Source organism: Nycticebus coucang, chromosome 18 (assembly GCF_027406575.1).
Source record: "Nycticebus coucang isolate mNycCou1 chromosome 18, mNycCou1.pri, whole genome shotgun sequence".
Classification (NCBI taxonomy): Eukaryota; Metazoa; Chordata; class Mammalia; order Primates; family Lorisidae; genus Nycticebus; species Nycticebus coucang.
Genome location: NC_069797.1, coordinates 30,519,593 through 30,535,515, shown reverse-complemented (window position 1 = coordinate 30,535,515; position 15,923 = coordinate 30,519,593). Strand labels below are relative to the sequence as shown.

At 48.9% G+C, this 15,923-nt stretch overlaps 1 protein-coding gene across 1 annotated transcript in view; it reads left to right on the top strand.

The window, feature by feature from the left end:
• Nucleotides 1-8,001: 8,001 nt before the first annotated feature.
• The window catches only part of ABR (ABR activator of RhoGEF and GTPase), a 200,265-nt gene continuing 192,343 nt past the window's right edge, over nucleotides 8,002-15,923 (top strand). Inside the window, exon 1 of the mRNA XM_053570870.1 lies at nucleotides 8,002-9,231. Within this exon, the coding sequence (XP_053426845.1) occupies nucleotides 8,157-9,231 (1,075 nt within the window). The 5' untranslated portion in view covers nucleotides 8,002-8,156. The remainder of the gene's footprint in view (nucleotides 9,232-15,923) is intronic.

Genomic DNA, 15,923 nt, shown 5'->3' with positions numbered 1-15,923 from the left:
ATTGATATTGGAAGAAGCCCAAGACTGGATAGTCTTAATACATCTCCCAGTTTATTTCAAGTTGTAGTCAGGAAAACTCTTGCATTAGAGATCACATGTCTGGTGGACAAGATATGCAAAGGGAGGGGCCTTTTATCTGTGTTCACATCTTCAGCACTCAAAGATATAGGTTCCATCCCCAGCCCAGCTTTGCCCCAGGCATCCTCCTCCTAGCTACACTGTTTTCATTTTCTTCTCTCTTCCAAACTCCTAGCCCAGTGGTTCTCAACTTTCCTAATGCTGAGACCCTTTAATACAGTTCCTCATGTTGCAGTGACCCCCAACCATAAAATTATTTTCGTTGCTACTTCATAACTATAATTTTGCTACTGTTATGAATCGTAATGTAAATATCTGATATGCAGGATATATTTAGGGGACCCCTGTGAAGCGGTTGTTCGACCCTCAAAGGGGTCGCAACCCACAGGTTGAGAACCTCTGTCCTAGCCCTTTCATGCTAACCTCAGAGAAACAAGAAAAAAATGAGGCAGAAAGCCTCACAGCTCGGCAGCGCCTGTAGCTCAGCGGCTAGGGCATCAGCCACAAACGGCGGAGCTGGCGGGTTCGAACCCAGCTCTGGCCTGCCAAACAACAATGACAACTACAACAACAACAACAAAAATAGCCAGGCACCTGTAGTCCCAGCTACTTGGCATGCTGGGAGGCAAGAGAATCATTTAAGCCCAAGAGCTGGAGGTTGCTGTGAGCTGTGACACCATGGCACTCTACCGAGGGTGACATAGTGAAACTCTGTCTCAAAAAAAAAAAAAAAAGGAAGCAGTTCACACTGAAATGTGAATGACTGATAGCCAAATCTTATATTTCTATAGAGGTTACTAATTCATCTTTTTTTTTTTTTTGTAGAAACAGAGTCTCACTGTACCGCCCTCGGGTAGAGTGCCGTGACTCACACGGCTCACAGCAACCTCCAACTCTTGGGCTTATGCAATTCTCTTGCCTCAGCCTCCCAAGTAGCTGGGACTACAGGCGCCTGCCACAACGCCCGGCCGGGGCTGGGTTTGAACCCGCCACCCTCGGCATATGGGGGCGGCGCCCTACTCACTGAGCCACAGGTGCCGCCCCACTAATTCATCTTTTAAAGGTAAAGGCAAGAGAATCTTAATCCCAAGAGTTTGAGGTTGCTGTGAGCTGTGACAACACAACACTCTCCCTAGGGTGACAAAGTGAGACCCTGTCTCAAAAATCAAAAAATCAAAAAAGTAAAGGTAGAATTCCTGCCAATATAATGTTCACAAATGTCTTCCTACCTGCTCATTGCTAGTCCCGCTTTAAGATGGTAGAAAGTCCAAAGAGCCCAGATGAGTACTAATCATTCATTCCCTCAGCAGCCATGTATTAGGCACTGACTCTGTTTCAAACCTTATTAGGTTCTGGGGCAGGTGGAGGAATAAGAGGTGCCAAATGGCCAGGATCCTTGAAGAGCCATACTTGAAGCTTGATGACGTGAATCTTGAGATTTGAGGCTTCCAGTGTTCAGACATGAGGAGCTGTGGACTTAAAGAGCCAAGGAATTAATTATAGTAGTTTGACCAGTGCTGGAACGAAGATCTGTCCCTCTGTAGACAGTCATGCTTAACTGGACCTAGGTGTAACAGGCTCCATGAACAAATTTTGATGACTCCAATATGTTTTTTATACTCCTTTCCCTTAACTAACTACTTGATCTTTTGTGTGGTTTCCCAGAAATGGTGGATTTTATGCAAATAAGTTGAGATTCTGAAGATCCCTGGGAAAACATCCTGATACCAAAACTCACCAACCCCACAACCTTCCCCAATGCATGTAGTTCCTCCTTAAAAAAGCCATGACTGGGGCGGCGCCTGTGGCTCAATGGTTACAGCGCTGGCCACATGCACCAAGGCTTGCAGGTTCGAACCTGGCCCAGGCCTGCTAAATAACAATGACAACTGCAACGAAAAAAGTAGCTGGGTGTTGTGGCAGGCGCCTGTAGTCCCAGCTACTTGGGAGGCTGAGGCAAAAGAATCACTTAAGCCTAAGAGTTTGAGGTTGCTGTGAGCTGCAATGCACTCTACTGAGGGCGACATAGTAAGACTTTTGTCTCCAAAAAACAAACAAACAACAAAAAAAAAAAAACGACCTCCATTAGTCAGGAGACAGATTTGAGGCAGTTTCTCCTATTCACCCCAAAAGATGTCTTTCCTATTTAAAAATTCCTTTCTTCCTTGACAATCCTTGTCTCAATAATCAGATCTTTATGCAGGGAACACCTGGACATAGGTTAAGACCTCCCTCCTTGTGGTTCTAATAACATGGGGAAGGGAAAGTTTTGAAGAGAAAGTCACAGGTGAGCTGGGCTTTGACGGGTGAAAAAGGGTCTTACCAGGTGGAAGAGGAAGCCGCCTGGTGGAGGGAGGTATGGAAACTAAGGAATAATCAGGGGAATGGTGAAGCACTTCATGTGGTTGGGTCACAGAGGAGGTTGGAGGTTGTCCCAGTGACATGGACCAAGTCCAAGTACAGTAGAATCTCTGTAAGTTGACCACCCAAGGGTCTGTAACAAACTGGTCGACATACAGAGGTTCAAATTTCCAGTGCATACATCTGGTGCCTGTCTAGTCTACGAAAACTAGGCCAACTTACAGAGGTGGTTGTTGGAGGGAGGTGGTCAACTATAGAGGTTCTACTGTATTTTACTTGGTAGGTTATGCCAGGAAACAGGAGTAAAAGATAAGGAAAGGAAGACAGAGACGAGAGGGGAAAGCCAATAGAGGCCTCATTGTTGATTTATTACCGCTGTGAGCAACTGGGGTTCATTCCTGTTGGAGACCCCTGAGCAGCCTCACAAAGTGTGCCTCAGAAAGTCCCTCCAAAGATAGGAGCTTGGGGCATTTGGTAACCAGTGCTTATTTCCACTGGCCATGGGATTCCTTGGGTGTGTTAACTTTCAAGTTTCTATCTGGGCTGCTCTTGAGAGCATTGTGACTTCTAAAAAAGCCCTAAGGCGGGAGAAAGTGGAGAGTAGTGCAGATGGGTGTTTGAGGTGAGACCCCAGCAGCCTGTGGGAACTATCAACTGCAGCTGCAACAGAAACCCAAGATAGGCCAAGGGGAGTTGGTATGGGTCACAAAAGGCATCTGCTACCAAGGGTCATTGAGACTGGGGTACTAAATGGGTGCAGCAAGCAGAAGAAATTCAGGAAATGGATTTGGAAAAGTAGGCTGGGGTCAGAGGAGCCATAGCAAAGGGTCTGATGTGCCAGGCTACAAAGTTTAAACTTAATTTGCCAGGCCCTGGCACCTGGTAGCTGCTCAGCAAATATTTATTTATTTATTTATTTTTGAGACAGTTTCATTATGGTGCCCTGGGTAGGCCGTGGCATCACAGCTCACAGCAACCTTAAACTTTTGGGCTTCAGCGATTCTCTTGCCTCAGCCTCCCAAGTAACTGGGACTACAGGTGTCCGCCACAATGCCTGGCTATTTTTTTGTTGCAGTTGTCATTGTTGTTTAGCTGGCCCAGGTTGGGTTTGAACCCACCAACCTGGGTGTATGTAGGTGGCGCCATAACCACTGTACTATGGGTGCCAAGCTTTTTTGTTTTTTGAGACAGAGTCACATTCTGATACCCTGGGCAGAGTGCTGTAGCATCGTCATAGCTCACTGCAACCTGAGTCTCTTGAGCTCAAGCGATCCTCCTTCCTCAGCCTCCCTAATAGCTGGGACTACAGGTGACCACCATGATGCCTGGCTAGTTTTTCTATTTTTAGTAGCTAGAGCTATAGGCACCGATCTAGTTTTTCTATTTTAAGTAGAGAAGAGGTCTCTGTCTTGCTCAGATTGTTCTCCAACTCCTGAGCTCAAGCAATCCACTTGCCTTGGCTTCCCAGAGTGCTGGGATTATAGGTGTGAGCCACTGTGTCCGGCCAGCAAATATTTATTGAATGAATTAATGAATACCAGTGACAGATGCACCTGGACCAAGGTCTTGCAAAGAGCTGGGCTTTAGAATCCAGCAGACTGTGTGACCTCCTCTTTGACCTTCCATTTCTCTCTCTCTCTCTGCCTGTATTGGTGACAATAATACCTTCTCTACAGGGTTGTTTTGAGGAATTAGATCAGCTCAGAGATGTATAGCAACTAAAAGTGTTAACTCAATAAATGTCAGCCACCCTAGCCCTATGCCCATGATGACCCAAAGCCAAGTAATAAAGCTGAACAATCCACCAGCTAGAGACAATGAAGGTTGCTCCTGTGATCTGTTTACAGATGTATGGTGACATTTCCAGTGATATTGGTCCCTGTGGAAAAAATTAGTGGTATTGGTAACAACTTCGTTGAGCCAAAAGTGAATCATACCACTGCTTTTTTTTTTAGAGACAAAGTCTCACTTCATCGCCCTCAGTAGAGTGGCATGGCATCACACAGCTCACAGCAACCTCAAACTCCTGGGCTTAGGCGATTCTCCTGCCTCAGCCTCTGGAGTAGCTAGGACTACACGCACCCACCACAATGCCTGGCTATTTTTTTGTTGCAATTTGGCCGGGGCCAGGTTTGAACTCGGCACCCTCGGTATATGGGGCAGGTGCCCTACCCACTGAGCCACAGGCGCCACCCTATACCACTGCTTTAATTAAAGGACAGAGTTGAAACTATCCTCCCAGGGAACTTACACATTCAGAAATTTATGCTTACAGTAACTTATATTTTTCTTTTTCTTTGTGCATGCAAATATACATATTGAAACATCTTCCAATCGATATGCAATTGATAGGGGTCATCCATCACTGCTGTGCTGTATTTTATCTCCCATTCTGAAATCTTGGCAGAGACCAAGATGCTTGTGGAATACCACTGCACTGGCTGGCTGCAGGCAGTGGGAGCTTCTCAGCTCTTCTAAGTGGACAAAGGAGATTGTGATGGCCTCTGGGTCTTCAAAGTATAAAGTAAAGGTGGGAGAGAAAGTAGACTGAGAAACCAGATGAAAGATTGAGAAATCATTCAAACTGAATAATACAAAATCAGTGTGTTTTAAAACACATCCAGAGGAAATCAGCCCACAGCGGGGAAGGGGAGGACGGCGAGGAGAGGGACTCCAGCGTGCAGGCTGCGGGAGACTGCGTGGGAACCGGTGGCGTTTACCTTTAGCCGTCAAGTTATTTATAAAATCAAAAGTTTCCAATGAGAAAAAACAAAACAAAACACATCCATTCCCCCACAGCAGTCAGACATGAAGACAAACACTACGGTGATTGATGCCAGTGGCACACTAATTAAAAAAAAGAGAGAGAGAGAATGAAAAAGGAAGAGAGATATTAGCAAATGTCTAAACAGACTTTGGTCAGAAAGGAAATTTTGGAGTTGGGAAGTCATTGTGGGAAGCATATCTGCCCTAGTAGCACGTGATTTGCAACATAAGCAGAGCAGGAAAGGCAAAGTGGGAGATTCCTTCATCTGTATGTTCATTTATTATTATTATTTTGAGACAGAGTCTCACTATGTCGCCCTGGTTAGAGTGCCATGGTGTCACAGCTCATAGCAACCTTAAACTCTTGGGCTTAAGCAATTCTCTTGCCTCAGCCTTGCAAGTAGCTGGGACTACAGGTGCCTGCCACAATGCCCGGCTATTTTGTTGTTGTTGCAGTTGTCATTGTTGTTTTAGCTGGCCTGGCTGGGTTCGAACCCACCAGCCTTAGTGTATGTGGCCTGTGCCCTACCCACTGAGCTATGGGTGCCGCCCTCTTCATTCATGTATTCACTTCTTTGCTTCAACGATTACCAATCATGTTTATATCACACTCTGCAAGGAGTAGGAATACAAAAATGAGGAAGACACGATCTTTGCCCTTAAAGTGGAACAGAGGCAAACAAAGATAAAGGTATATACAAGATCAAGTGGTTGTACAAACAAGAGGAGGGTAGGACTCCCCCCCCCAATCCCAGTGTCTCAGGAGTGGAGATTCCTGAGAGTTTCGCCTGTGTGCAGGAGGAAAACAGTCCCAAGGAAAAGGGATACACAGGGTAAGGTTTGGGAGGACGAACTGAGCTGGTAAGGCTAAATTTATTATTATTCTTTTTTTGAGACAGTCTCAAGCTGTCACCCTGGGTAGAGTGCTGTAGCATCATAGCTCACAGCAACCTCCAACTCAGGCTCAAGCGATCCTCTTGTCTCAGGTTTTTCTATTTTTTAGTAGAGACAGGGTTGCGCTTTTGCTCAGGCTGGTCTCTAACTTGTGAGCTCAAGCAATCCACCTGCCTCAGCCTACCAGAGTGCTAGGATTATAGGTGTGAGCCACCATGCCCGGCCTGGTAAGACTAAATTTATTGGAGGAGGCAGAGACCAAATGTGGGAGGGCCTCCCACCTCATGCCCTGCAGTCTGGACTCCACCCTATAAGTAATAGGGAGCCACAGAAGGGTTTTGAGCAAAAGCATGACACTTTCTCATTAGTGGTTAAGAAATATTTTCCTGGGGCGGTGCCTGTGGCTCAGTCGGTAAGGCGCCGGCCCCATATACGGAGGGTGGCGGGTTCAAACCCCACCCCAGCCAAACTGCAACCAAAAAATAGCCGAGTGTTGTGGCGGGTGCCTGTAGTCCCAGCTACTCGGGAGGCTGAGGCAAGAGAATCGCTTAAGCCCAGGAGTTGGAGGTTGCTGTGAGCTGTGTAAGGCCACGGCACTCTACCGAAGGCCATAAAGTGAGACTCTGTCTCTACAAAAAAAAAAAAAAAAAAAAGAAATATTTTCCTTGTAGCCTTGAGGGATTAATTGAAGGGGATTGAAAAGTGGGAGCAGGATGGCATTTGCAGAGTTCAGATGAGAGGTAAGTGGCAGGGTCTGCAGAGAAAGTCACTGCGTTTAGCTCCAGTCCCGGGAGGGTGCCATGGGGAGGAAGTTTCCTGCTGCCAAGTCACTTAGCCTCTCACAGTATCAATTTCCTCATCCTTAAAATGAAGAAAACGTGAATCATTGATAAGCCGCCCCTCCCTCCCCGGCAAGCACGAGACAATTCATCAGGAGCTTCCTCAGCAGGCAGTGTGGCCTCACCCAAAACCCTAGAGAAGAGAAAGGGGAAAGTTGCCAGGTGCGGAGGGGAGAGCTAGGCGGGAGGCCCCCACCCCAGCCTGCCAGACACCTCTCCCCAGCTTCTCTTTTCTTTACCTCCCTAGGGGTCCTCTACCAGGTCCGGGCCCTGCAGGCTTGGTTTGATTCTGTCACGCTGGAGTTCCTTCAGCTTTGAAGTCACCGGAGCCTTCAGCAGAGCCACTTGGAGCTGTCACCCTTGACTATTTCTCCCTGGAAAGGTCTGGTGAGCAGTGGCAAGAACGCTCCCTGTGGCCACAACCTCCTCCCCCCAAGTTTTATCCCCAGCTTTGGATTAAACTGCTCTGTGATCTTGGACAAGATAGTCCAAGAAGCTCAATAAATCCCAGCGCAGGGCAGCCCCGTGGATCAGGAGACGGCTCCCTGCGGCACCTATCCTCGCCGCCGCGCCACACCGCCACCTTTTCTCCCTCGGTGCTAGGCGCCTCCCTGACCCGGGGCAGGCGAGGCTGCAGAGAGCGGGGCGGCGGGGAGTCGGCTGCGGCTCCGGGCGCCCCCGCGCGCTCCCTCACTCGGGCTCCCGCCTCGCGCCGACCGCGCGGCCCCGCGCTCGGGTGCAGGGAGCCGGCGCCGACAGCGAACTGCGGCGGGAGCTGCGCAGACCGACTGGCCGGGATGGTACGAGCCAGCCCAGCCACGGCCAGCTCCGGGAGTCGCGGGCGCCTCTGAGGTGGGCAGCACCGCAGGCCGCCCGCCGCTGGCGCCACCGAGGCTCCGCCCCCCGCCGCGGCTCTCCGGCAGCCCGAGCCCGCAGGGCGCCCGACTCGGCTGCGGGGGCTGCCCGGGGCGGGCCCAGGACCCCAGGCGCCCGCCTCCGCCGCGGCTAGCCGCTGACGTCAGGAAGGCGAAACCCAGAAGAAGAAGAAAAAAAAAAAGGCTCGAGGGCGGAAGGGGAAAAACTTTATTTTTTCTTTCTTTGTGGGGCTGAAGGGAAGGGCAGGCAACTGCGCCAGCGCGGGTTTCCCCGAGAGGGCGCGATCCCAGCCGGCCGCGGCGCGGAGGAGCCGGGCCCGGGAGGCCCGACGGGGCGCACGGCATGTGGGACCCGCAGGAGTTTGAGCGCCACTGGCAGGCCGAGTTCCCCGGGGAGGAGGCGCCCGTCATGAGGCTGGACTCGGTGCAGGACATGGAGCAGGAGCTGGAGCGCTGCAAACTCAACCTGAAGCGACTGCAACAGGTGTTGGCCGAAGAGAAGTTCAAAGTCGTCTACCTGCAGGCTGCCCTGGCCGGGGAGAAGCTGAACCGTAGCTGCGGACGTGCGGCAGGCAGAGACGGCTGCAGCGGGGGCGCCTCGGCGGAGGACCCAGCGACAGCCGGGCCGGAGCGAGCGCCGCCGCCGCCGCCGCCGCCGCCGCCGCCGCCACCGCGTGAGCAAAAGGGAGCAGAGGACTGCGGCGGTGACCTCCCGGGCCCCTCGCGCCCCGACCCGGAGGTGGCGGCGAAGGCCGAGTCTACCCGCTATGTGTGCCTGGACATTCCCAACTGGCCCGGAGTGGCGGCAGGAGGGGGTGCGGTGCGCAGCTTGACTGCAGCCATCCACCAGCAGCTGCTGCAGCCTCGCCTCCTCTTCAGGCCCCGGGAGGACCGCGCGCCCCCCGGCCACGATGGCACTGTCCTCAACGCTCCGGGAGAGGATCTGTCCTCGGCCACCCTCACGGGGCGGGGCTCCGAGGAGGGCGAGCCAGATGCCTCGGGCGCAGACGATGGGGGCGACAGCAGTGACCACGACTTCGAGATGGTGGATTTGAACGAGAAATTCGTACTGGGCCACCTGCTAGTGGCCCCCTGCCGGTTCGGGACCAGCCATGAGGCGGAGAAGCCGGTTCGGGCGTGCAGCCCACATCGCTGGATGCACCTTATCCCCGGAGGTCGGAGGCAGCAGCGCCGGAGCGGCGACCCGGATCAGCTGGAGGAGGATGCTAAGGATGGTGGGGGCTCGACCCTAGCCGCGGATGAGCCCCCCAGGCGCGGAGCCCGCGAACACCTCCCCCCGTGGCGGCGCAGGAGGTTCCTGCGGGTGCCCGGGAGGGACTCGCCCAGCCATAGCTCACCGGAGAGGGGCAGCGACTGTAGCCACAACAGCTCCGATCACGAGGACAGCTTCTCTGCAGGTAGGTGCATCCGTCTTTAGATGTTCACCCCGCACATACCAGAACTGCTGGCATCCCTGTCTGGCAGACCTTAGTGTCCTATCGAGCCTCAGATACCTAGGAAGAAGGGGACGAGATGTACCTGTTTACCCAAAGCCACTTGTGGAACTTAAAAAAAAAAAAAAAAAAAAAGATTGTGCACAGTGATCTGGGACTTGGGTGAATTTATGAAAATAAGCATTATGGCAATGGCAGGGAGTAATAGAATGGTTTGACCAGACCCAGGGAGGAACCTTTCAGTCTTTCTGCTCTATTGCAACAACACTCATCACCCTGCCTACCAGCCCACCTTCCACAGGCCCCTCCAAATTCCTTTGCACCACCCTGATAATATCCTTCTCACAAACTCCAGTGATCCCCCAGATTCCTTGGTGTGTTAGTTTAAATCTTCCACTTTATTTTCTGAATTTATCTTCTCCAGCCTGGGTGTGTGCTGGAGCCAAATGGAAACAGCCTCTCGCTCCAGGGAAGTTACTTAATCCTGGCCATTACTCCCCTTGCTGATTCTTTCCCTTCCTAGAAGGCTGCACCCAGGCTGTCAGCTTCTTAGGAACCTGGGAGCCTGAGGAGAAGGGGCAGGCTTAGAATCATATAGTTTTGGAGCTGGTAGGATGCCCAAAGATCATGTCCAGTCCAGTGTCTTCGTTTAATAAAGGAGGAAACTGAAGCTCAGAAAAATTAAGTACAAGGCTGAGCTAAGACCTTCTCTAATGCCCTTCTGTTATCTATGGTTTCCCCTCACCTCTGCCCTCTTGTCTGAGGACAGGGCCCAGTCTTTGTCATCTTTGAAGGGTGAATCCCCTTGTGGTGGCCTAAATGGTACCTTGCAAGTAGTAAGTGCTCAATAAAGATCTGCTGAGTAAATGCATGACTGTGTTGAATTGAATGTCACCCACTTCTTCATAGGTGAGGGAGTGGGAATAAGGCTAAGGAGGAAAGGTCATTCCCATGTGTGTTGGGGGAGGCACGTGCCTTCCCCTTTGCTGCATATGGAAATGTCAGGGTCTCCTCAGCCACATGGAAAACACAACATTGGAGTCTGGTTGGGTCAGGCTGCAACCAGGAATTTAAGAAACCTCCCTGATCAGTGAAGGAGGAAAAAAAAAAAAAAAAAAGAAAGAAAGAAATTACTGATGCTGGGATTGTTCCAGAATCTCCATTATTAGATTTTTATCTGGGTGAGTTTGCATTTGAATGAAAAACTGTCCACTTTGCTAAAAGCACATTTGGAAGGTCCACCCAGTCATCTGTTTTGATCAATGACACTTATTCATTAGCGGAGATTGGCTGCTTTTTGTCACCCATGCTAGTAACAATTTTTATGTGCCCCTTTAACTTAAAGGAAGAGTGAAGATTTCACTCTAGTGCCAAGTTCCATATGCCCTCAATGGAGGCTGCCCAAGTGGCCCCAGCTGTTTCAGAGCTGACTTCCATCTCATCTCCCTGCAGACCCACATCAATCACCCTGCCAGGTATACCTAGTGCATTGATTTTTTCCCCTGAGGAGTGATTTTTATGTCTGTGAGTGGTCTCTTCTCTCCCTAACTACATTCTAGCTAGCACACAGAGCCCCTTGATGCAAATTAGGAACAAGAGCTGCTTTTAGGCTAATGAATTGTAAAAGGTACCCATTTTGGAAGGACCAATGATAAAAAGATTCTCTTTCCTCTGAACTAAAGACTTCAGCCAGGGCACACATCTCTGGCACTCATGGCTAGTCTAGTAATGTCCAAGCTATATTTCAGGTCCCATTCCAGGCCCTCTCTGCAGGGTAAGCTTGTATAGGGAATCCCTGCACCCCTGCATGTGGGGGTCTTTCTTCCTGTCTCCAAACCTCCTTAATGAAGACATGAATGGGGTGGACATGCATATGCACACATGTGCACACTCATGCATCCATGCCTATACATGTATGTATGTGCACACAGTCACATACATGTGTGTATGTGCACACAATCTAAGAGAAAGAGCCTTTAACCATACAGGGAGGCATTATAGTGAAGCAGTTAAGGCCCCACTAAAATAAGTGTAGCAGTCGATGAAGGCATCAGAGAGGTCTTCCTTGGCTATCCTTGGCCTTCCTTGCTCTGTGTTTTACCACAGCAATCAGGTGCTATAGTCTTGCATGTGGATCTTATTCACTCTCTCCAATAAAATGCAAGCTCCAGAAGGCCAGGGATATTTGTCTCTTTCTTTCACTGACATAGCCTCCAAAGCCTGGAATAGTATCTAATTCATATTAAATGTTCCCTCAAAAATATTTGAATGGCTCACAGCCACGTACACCGTGGGTGGCGGGTTTGAACCTGTCCCAGGCCAGCTGAACAACAATGACAACTACAACAAAAAATAGCTGTGCATTGTGGCAGATGCCTGTAGTTCCAGTTACTTGGGAGGCTGAGGCAAGAGAATCGCTTAAGCCCAAGAGTTTGAGGTTGCTGTGAGCTGTGATGCCATGGCACTCTACCGAGGGTGACATAATGAGACTCTGTCTCCAAAAAAAATTTGTTGAATTATATCTTTGTTTAATGGGATGGAATAGAATCAGAAACATCAGAGGAAAAAAAAAAAATCAGAAAGCATTGCACGTGGTGTTCTGTTCCGGAATTTAGTTTCAAGTCTGTATAAATGTGTGAGCGTACAATGGGTGCTGATGTAGAAATGTATTTCTTGCTGTGAGTTGGACAAAAAGGTTTGAGTACACTAATGAAGACCATGGTCTCTGCAGCTAGACTGCTTATGTGACCTTGGGAGAAGTTATTTGACTTTTCCATGTCTCAGTTTCCTCATCTGTAAAGTTGGGCTAATAAACACTGACTATCTCATACTGCTGATATGAGGAATTAATGGGATAATATTTCCGAAGGGCTTTGAACAAGTCCTGGCCCGTAGTAAACACCTATAAGCGTTAACTAAGCACTACTACAGATTGTTTCTCTTTGAGTTCTTTGAAGTTTTCTATTTCCTAATCATTCTGGATCATAGATGGTTTGGTTTTCTATGATGCATGTGTTTGTTTTCTAGCATGGCTCTGCCTCTTTCTAGAACCCTCCAGACAGGCAGGACCCAAGGCAGAGTAATAATCTTAGCTCATGAGGCTCTTGCCAGATTGGCCTCCACCAGCAATCACACCCATTATCTGTATTCAGAGGTACTTAACTGAAGGCCAGGTTTTATGGGGCAATCCAAGCTTTGGCTTAGTTTCAGGGTGTCAGGAGAGAAAGCATTTAAAGCCTCATATACAAAGGCCCAGAGGCAGAGGTGAAAAGGGCCTTCTTGAAAATGGCTGTTTTCTTTCAGATAGGGCAAATTCCTAGACCAAGCCATTTTTTTTTTTTCCACACACATGATAGCAAAATCAGGATTTAAATAAATTGGTGCCTTGTATCTTTGGTACCAGAAAAGACTAGGCATGCTGGCATGGTTAGGAGTTGGGGGGAGGTGGTGTATAAAGGGGGCGAGGGGGCAGAGCCAGAATCAGCACATGTTGGGTCATGTGTGCTGTGAAGTCAAACCTGTATCTGTGCCCTGGCTCTGTCCCTGCCCAGGTGTGAGACCCTGGGCAAGCCACTGACCTTCCAAGCCCCAGTCTGTCTGTTATTCAGTCTGTCAGACAGGAATAACAAGAATAGCTAACACTTACTGAGGGCTTGCTTTTGTCAGCTCCTGTTCTGAGTGCTTTATACAAATTAATTCCTTTGTACCACGCGCCAGCTTTAATGAGACAGATACTATTATTATCTCCACTTTATATACGAGAAACCTGAAGCTTGACGAGCTTAAGTAACCCTGGCCATGGTCACCCCAGCTTTTAAGTAGCACTTAGGATTTGAACCCATCAGAATGGCTCCCAAGTCCATACTTTCTTTTTTGGCCTGGGCTAGGTTTGAACCCACCACCTCTGGCATATGGGACCGGTGCCCTACTCCTTGAGCCACAGGCGCCGCCCCCATACTTTCTTTTTGCAACAGAGTCTTACTCTGTTGCCCCAGGCTAGAGTGCCTGTGTTGTCACAGCTCATAGCAGCCTCCAACTTCTAGGCTCAAGTGATCCTGTTGCCTCAGCCTCCCAAGTAGCTGAGACTACAGGTGCCTGCCACAGTGCCTGGCTAGTTTTTCTTTTTCTTTTTCTTCTTCTTCTTCTTTTTTTTTTTTTTTCTTTTTGAGACAGAGCCTCAAGCTGTCGCCCTGGGTAGAGTGCCGTGGCATTATAGCTCACAGCAACTTCCAAGTCCTGGGCTCAAGTGATTCTCCTGCCTCCACCTTCCAAGTAGCTGGGACCACAGGTGCCTGCCATAACGCCTAGCTATTTTTTGGTTTAGGGGGCCTGGGCTGGATTCCAACTCAGCAGCTCAGGTGTATATGGCTGGCTCCTTAGCTGCTTGAGCCACAGGTGCCCAGCCTCAGCCTCCCAGAATGCTAGGATTATAGGCATGAATCACCAAGCCTGGCCCAAAGTCCATACTTTCAAATGCCATGGCTTACTGCCTCAAATATTAGTACCTACCTCTTGAGATAGTTACGAGTGTTCAATACAAGAAAATATTTAGAGTTTAGCAGAGGACTTGGTCATAGTGACCATGAAGAATGTACATGCGTATAGGCACGTGTGTGCATTACTGCTGTTTTCTTCATTGCTAACATCCCTGGAAGACCCCAGACCATCTGCTGCTGAGGTCAGTCATCAGGACTGCCACTCACCTATGGAGCTCCTGGATGGACTCAGCCTCAGAGGCGGCAGACCATCAGTTGGATTTCAGACCTCCTCTCCTTGGCTGGGCAGCCTTGGGCAGGCACAACTGCAAGTCTGCATGCAGAGGCCCCGGTATTTTCCCTTGCATGTTGGCATGCTTCTATGTCACCCCTACTATAGAGGTTGGGTGACATGTCCTTCTTAGGGTTTATGCATCCCTTCTGCAGCTTGTAGTATCCCATGTGTTTGCACTCCTTGTGGATCAAAGTGCTAAGCCCAAAGGCGGCTTTTCAGAGTTGGGCATCCTTTTGACAGGAAGAACCTGTTCATCTGATGTTCTGATTTCCGTTCAGATGACAAAGTAAATATTAATGTTTTGAATTGGTGGAATTTTCTCTTTGTATTCAGCTTTGCTCAGGGAGCAAAGTTCTCTATTTTTGCTGGCCCTCAGAATTCATTCATCCATCCATCCAGTCCATTCAGCAAGCATTTATCAAGGTACTTATTTCATGCCAGGCCTATGTTAAGGACTGAGACTACCTGGGTTGATGACCCACCCTCACAATTCTCACTGGCTCTTTGGCTCCTGGGGTAGAAACTGCATATTTATAGATAAAGAAGTATCTTTCCAATAGGTGACTGTAGTTAAATCCTGAAATGAGTGATTAAGGAATGTTATTTAGAACCTCAGCAACATTCAAAAGCCTAGAACTAGAAGAAAATCTTAGAGTTGATATACTCTTGCCTCTTGCCAGATAAATCAGGGCCCTGGAACCCACAAGGTGGGGCTTAGGAACCAGATCTAGGCTCTTTCCATTGTATCTTTCAGCCTCTTCTTTCATGGAATCTTAAGCAGAGAATATTGAAGACATAAATCCTGTCAAAGTCATAGTATCCTGAGCAGTAGACCATCTCATGTAATCTTAGCCATATCAACTGGTAGAAATTTTATTTTATTTGTTTATTTAGAGAGAGAGCCTCACTTTGTTGCCCTCGGTAGAGTACTGTGGTGTCACAGCTCACAGCAACCTCCAGCTCTTGGCTTAGGCAATTCTCTTGCCTCAGCCGCAGGCACCCTCCACAACGCCTGGCAATTCTTGTGTTGCAGTTTGGTGGGGGCCGGTTTTGAACCCACCATCCTCGGTATATGGGGCTGGCACCCTACTCACTGAGCCACAGGCACCACCCATGGTAGGAATTTTATAAGTGAAGGTGCTGGGGCTTGGAGAGGTAAAGGAACTTACCCAGTGTTACACACTTTGCATGTGTTGGAGTCAGCCTTTGAACTTGTGTCAGTCTACAAACTTGAAGCCATTAACTTTCAACCTGGGCTGGCTATAGAATGCCAGATTTCTCTATTTGGAAGGTTCTGCCGCTGGATTTTTTTTTTTTTTAACATTTATTTATTATTATTACTTTTTTTTTTGAGACATCATCTCACTATGTTGCCCTCAGTAGAGTGCTGTGGTATCACAGCTCACAGCAAACTCTTGGGCTTAAGCGATTCTCTTGCCTCAGCCTCCCTAGTAACTGGGACTACAGGCAGCCGCCACCACGCCTGGCTATTTTTTTGTTGCAGTTTGTCATTGTTTAGCTGGCCAGGGCTGTATTTGAACCTGCCAATGAATGTGGCCGGCACCGTAACCACTTTTTTTTTTTTTTACATTTATTTAATTAACTTATTTATGAGACAAGGTTTTGTTCTGTTTCCCAGGCTGGAGTGCAGTGTCCTGATCGTAGCTCACTGCAGCCTTGAATTTCTGGGCTCAAGTCTCCTTCCTACCTTGGCCTCCCAAAGTGCTGGGATTCCAGGCTTGAGCCACTGAGCCTGGCTGAGACTATTTTAATCTTCTTTAGAAATGCATTTCCTAGTAGGTACTCATGTTATCTAGTTCATCTGTAGCCTGATGGGCTTTTCCCCTCTTCCATCAGTGACTAATGTGATTATTGCTCCAGGAAGA